Here is a 3609-nt window from a genome sequence, read left to right as displayed (position 1 = left end):
CAAAGAGACAGTACACAAGGATCTAAGATATAAACTAAGATATACACTACTAATAATGTAAAATAATATAATACTGTATATTAAACAGCTGGCCGAACATGAACTATGTAGCTATGAATACAGCAGCAGCTGGAAAAGCAGGAAAAAAAATATCTGAATTTAGCAGAAAGAAGTTGAAAGGAGCAGAGCAATAGCTGGCAAACTATTGAGCACAAAGAAGCTGAAAAAGGTTTTGAACATCTCAAAGAGTTTGAAGAACGTTCTTCATTTTCAGTGAAAAAAACACGGCCAAATAAACTAAACAGTCCAAAAAGTAAAAATTCTACAAAAACTAAAAGTGTCAGCTGGATCGTTCAGGATGAGCTGACCATTTTGATTTATTGCTGAAATGGCGCAAACGCTGATGAACAGTTGTGTCCAAGCAGAAGAATGTACGGTGGCCCTGGGGTGTAAATGAGCAACATTTGAGAAAACAGAATTACATTTGAAAAAAAAAAAAAAAATGCAACAAACCAACAAAAACACAACAACATTTGAAAAAACAGAATTACATTTGAAAAACAATTACATTAAGCCAAAGCGGAAGTGGCCGAAGCGGAAGTGGCCGGAATCACATAAAAAAAAAAAAATGGAATTGCATTTGAAAAAAACAGAATTACATTGAGCCAAAGCGGAAGTGGTGGTGCTAGTTTTTTTTTTACTTTATTAACATAAAACTACGGTGGCCCTGAAGTGGTTTAGCTTAATGTAATTCAGTTTTTTCAAATGTAATTCTGTTTTTTTTTTTTCCAAATGTGATTCCAGCTACTTCCGCTTTGGCAACTTCCGCTTTGGCCACTTCCGCTTGGGCAACTTCCGCTTTGGCCACTTCCGATTTGGCCACTTCCGCTTTGGCTTAATGTAATTGTGTTTTTTCAATTGTAATTCCGTTTTTTCAAATGTTGTTGTGTTTTTGCTGTGTGTTTTTTTTTTTTTTTTCAAATCTAACTCTGTTTTTTCAAATGTTGTTCATTAACACCTCAGGGCCACCGAAAGAATGGACCTCAGAGAATATTTTAGAAACCTTCACACAAACCTGGGAACTTGTAGGACCCAGCAGCCCTCCCCCTGGCTTCACCTGTTCGCTGCACACTTCTCCTCTCCCCTCACTTGGGATCTCCTTCCATCGCTCCCATGACGATGAGCGCCTCCCGGACGATGCTGCGGTTCTCCGGCTGCAGCCTCCTGCTGCTCCTCCTCTCCCCGCCTCTGGCCGGCGCCTCGCTGGCCGAGATGGTGTTCCGCTGCCCGGGCTGCACCGCGGAGCGCCAGGCGCTGTGCCCGCGGATCGCAGAGACGTGCGCGGAGATGGTGCGCGAGCCGGGCTGCGGGTGCTGCCCCGCGTGCGCCCGGCAGGAGGGCGAGACGTGCGGCGTGTACACGCCGAGGTGCACAGCCGGTCTGCGGTGCTACCCGACGCCCGACTCGGAGCTGCCGCTGGAGCAGCTGGTGCGCGGCCAGGGCCGGTGCCGGCGCAGAGTGGAGCCCGAGGCTGCCGCCCCCATCCCGGAGCAGCGCGAGCGCAGCAGCGGTCAGTCGGTTCAACCTGCTTCTCCTCGTGCATGTTTCATGAGCGCGTCTAGACTGCAGTCTGACACCCTCAACAAGTGCTGGAAGTCACGTTTAACTCGCGCTTTCATTAGTTTAACAAACATGAAGCATGCTCTGAATGAGCCAACAGGCCGCTCTGCTCCATTAATTGTCTGTTAGCAAAATATCTCGTGAACCAGAGAACGGACTGTAATGCAACTTGCAGCAAACAATCATTTCATGTATATTTACAACTGATTAACTTTTGGAATCATTTCAATTCAAGATGGCTGCCAAAGACAGTTTAATATGGAAAACACAATACTGGATGAAACTCCTTGGATTTGACAGCTGATATTTGTCTGATTCACACTGTTGTGACCCATTTTTCTTCCGTATTTTTTTCAGCATCTGTCGTGTTCCACAGTTTTTGTGCTGTTTCATTATATCAAATCAAAACGTTCAGCTCTTTCAGGAGATGGGTGCTATGAATTTTGGTTTTGGTGCAACTTTAGCTTTTTGAAATATTTAGCCTTTTCTGCAATTTTTTTCGTTTGTTTACAACCTTTTACTGCTCCTTTCACATATGTTCTTCTGGTTCAGCTTCTTTCAGCTTCAAATGTGAACATTTTCAGCTAATTTCAGCTGTTTTGTGCACCTTTCTGCTAACTACAACATTTGTGTGCTTCTTCTAACTTCTTTCTGCTAATTTCAGCTTATTTATGCAAGTTTCAGCATTGTCCTGCTATTTCAGCTACTATTTAGCTCTTTTAAGCTACTTATAGCTTTTTCAACTAATTCCACATTTTTGCACTCATTTCAACTTTTTTCACTCTAATTCAGCAAAAATGTGCCCTCTCCACTTCCTTCTGGTAATTAAAACTTCTTTCTGCCCTTTTTTTTTTAGCTACTTTTCATATGTTTTTTTGTGGCTAATTTTAGCTTTTTCAGCTAATTCCAAATATTTTAGCTTAATTCTGCTCTTTTTGCTTCCTTCTGGTAGTTTAGGCCTTTTTCTACATTTTCAGCTACTTTTCAGCATTTTTTATTTATTTAGCTAATTTCAACCTCTTTTTTGTAGTTAATTTCTTTTTATTTTTTTTTAGCTTATTTGCTAATTTTTGTGCTCATTTTTGCTTACTTAAACCTAATTTAGAAAACATGTCTTCTTTCTGCTTTTTTCTGCTGATTTAGGCTTGTTCAGTCATTTCAGCTAAATTTCTGCCTTTTTTTAGGTAATTTCAGCTATTTTCAGCAAGCTCTTCTGCAATAAGCATTCACACTGCATTTTCGCAGGAAATGCAATTTCTCTAGTTTGTGTAGTAGTTGCTGTGAGGCTTCTCTAGTACAGACTCAGAGCCCGAACATATGGCACAAAACCTTTACCTACTGGAGTCAACTCTGTCTGTCTGTTAGCAAAATATTCCATGAACCAGTTGGTAAATTTTAATGAAACTCTCAGCAAATAATCACTAGATGCACTTTTACAACTGATTGACTTTGGAGTCATCTCACTTCTGAATCAACTGGCTTTAGAAAAATCTAAAAGGACTGTAGGTCAATTTTCCAGATATTGATCTAAAATTTGCTCTGGTGGTGGCTGAGAGGTCTCAACATGCAATTGGAGCTTTAACAAACTGTATGAGATCTTGTAATATTAAATTTTTTTAGTTATTTTCAATGTTTAACCAAATTGTCTTTATTTTTTTAAGTTTGGAAGGTGACGGAAGATAGGCGTTCCTCTAGGTCATGCTCTAGGGCCTCTTAGCTTCTGGCTCAGAAGGTTTCTTCCTGCAGCAGATGGTGTTCTGTGTCGTGTTGCCATTGCTTGCAGAGAAAGAAAGGATGGGAGTAACCCACCAGTTTGTCTCAGCTGTGTCATACGCTCAGGACACCCAGATAGTACGAGACCCGGAAACGACGCAAGACTCAGATAAAAAGGAAAAATGAATTTATTTACAGTGATGTTATATACATATATACAGATGGTAGTCTGGAATCCCTGGAGAGGAAGGACAAAGGTCAGGAGGTTCTTGTAAT

The 3609-nt window shown here is 41.1% G+C and overlaps 1 protein-coding gene across 1 annotated transcript in view; it reads left to right on the top strand.

Moving 5' to 3' along the window:
- Positions 1–1129: 1129 nt before the first annotated feature.
- The window catches only part of igfbp2a (insulin-like growth factor binding protein 2a), a 23164-nt gene continuing 20684 nt past the window's right edge, over positions 1130–3609 (top strand). Inside the window, exon 1 of the mRNA XM_037696699.1 lies at positions 1130–1570. Coding sequence (XP_037552627.1) covers positions 1174–1570 — 397 coding nt within the window. The 5' untranslated portion in view covers positions 1130–1173. The remainder of the gene's footprint in view (positions 1571–3609) is intronic.

This window comes from Nematolebias whitei, chromosome 23 (assembly GCF_014905685.2).
Source record: "Nematolebias whitei isolate Nwh7 chromosome 23, NemWhi1, whole genome shotgun sequence".
Taxonomy (NCBI): Eukaryota; Metazoa; Chordata; class Actinopteri; order Cyprinodontiformes; family Rivulidae; genus Nematolebias; species Nematolebias whitei.
This window is presented reverse-complemented; position numbering and strand designations above follow the sequence as displayed.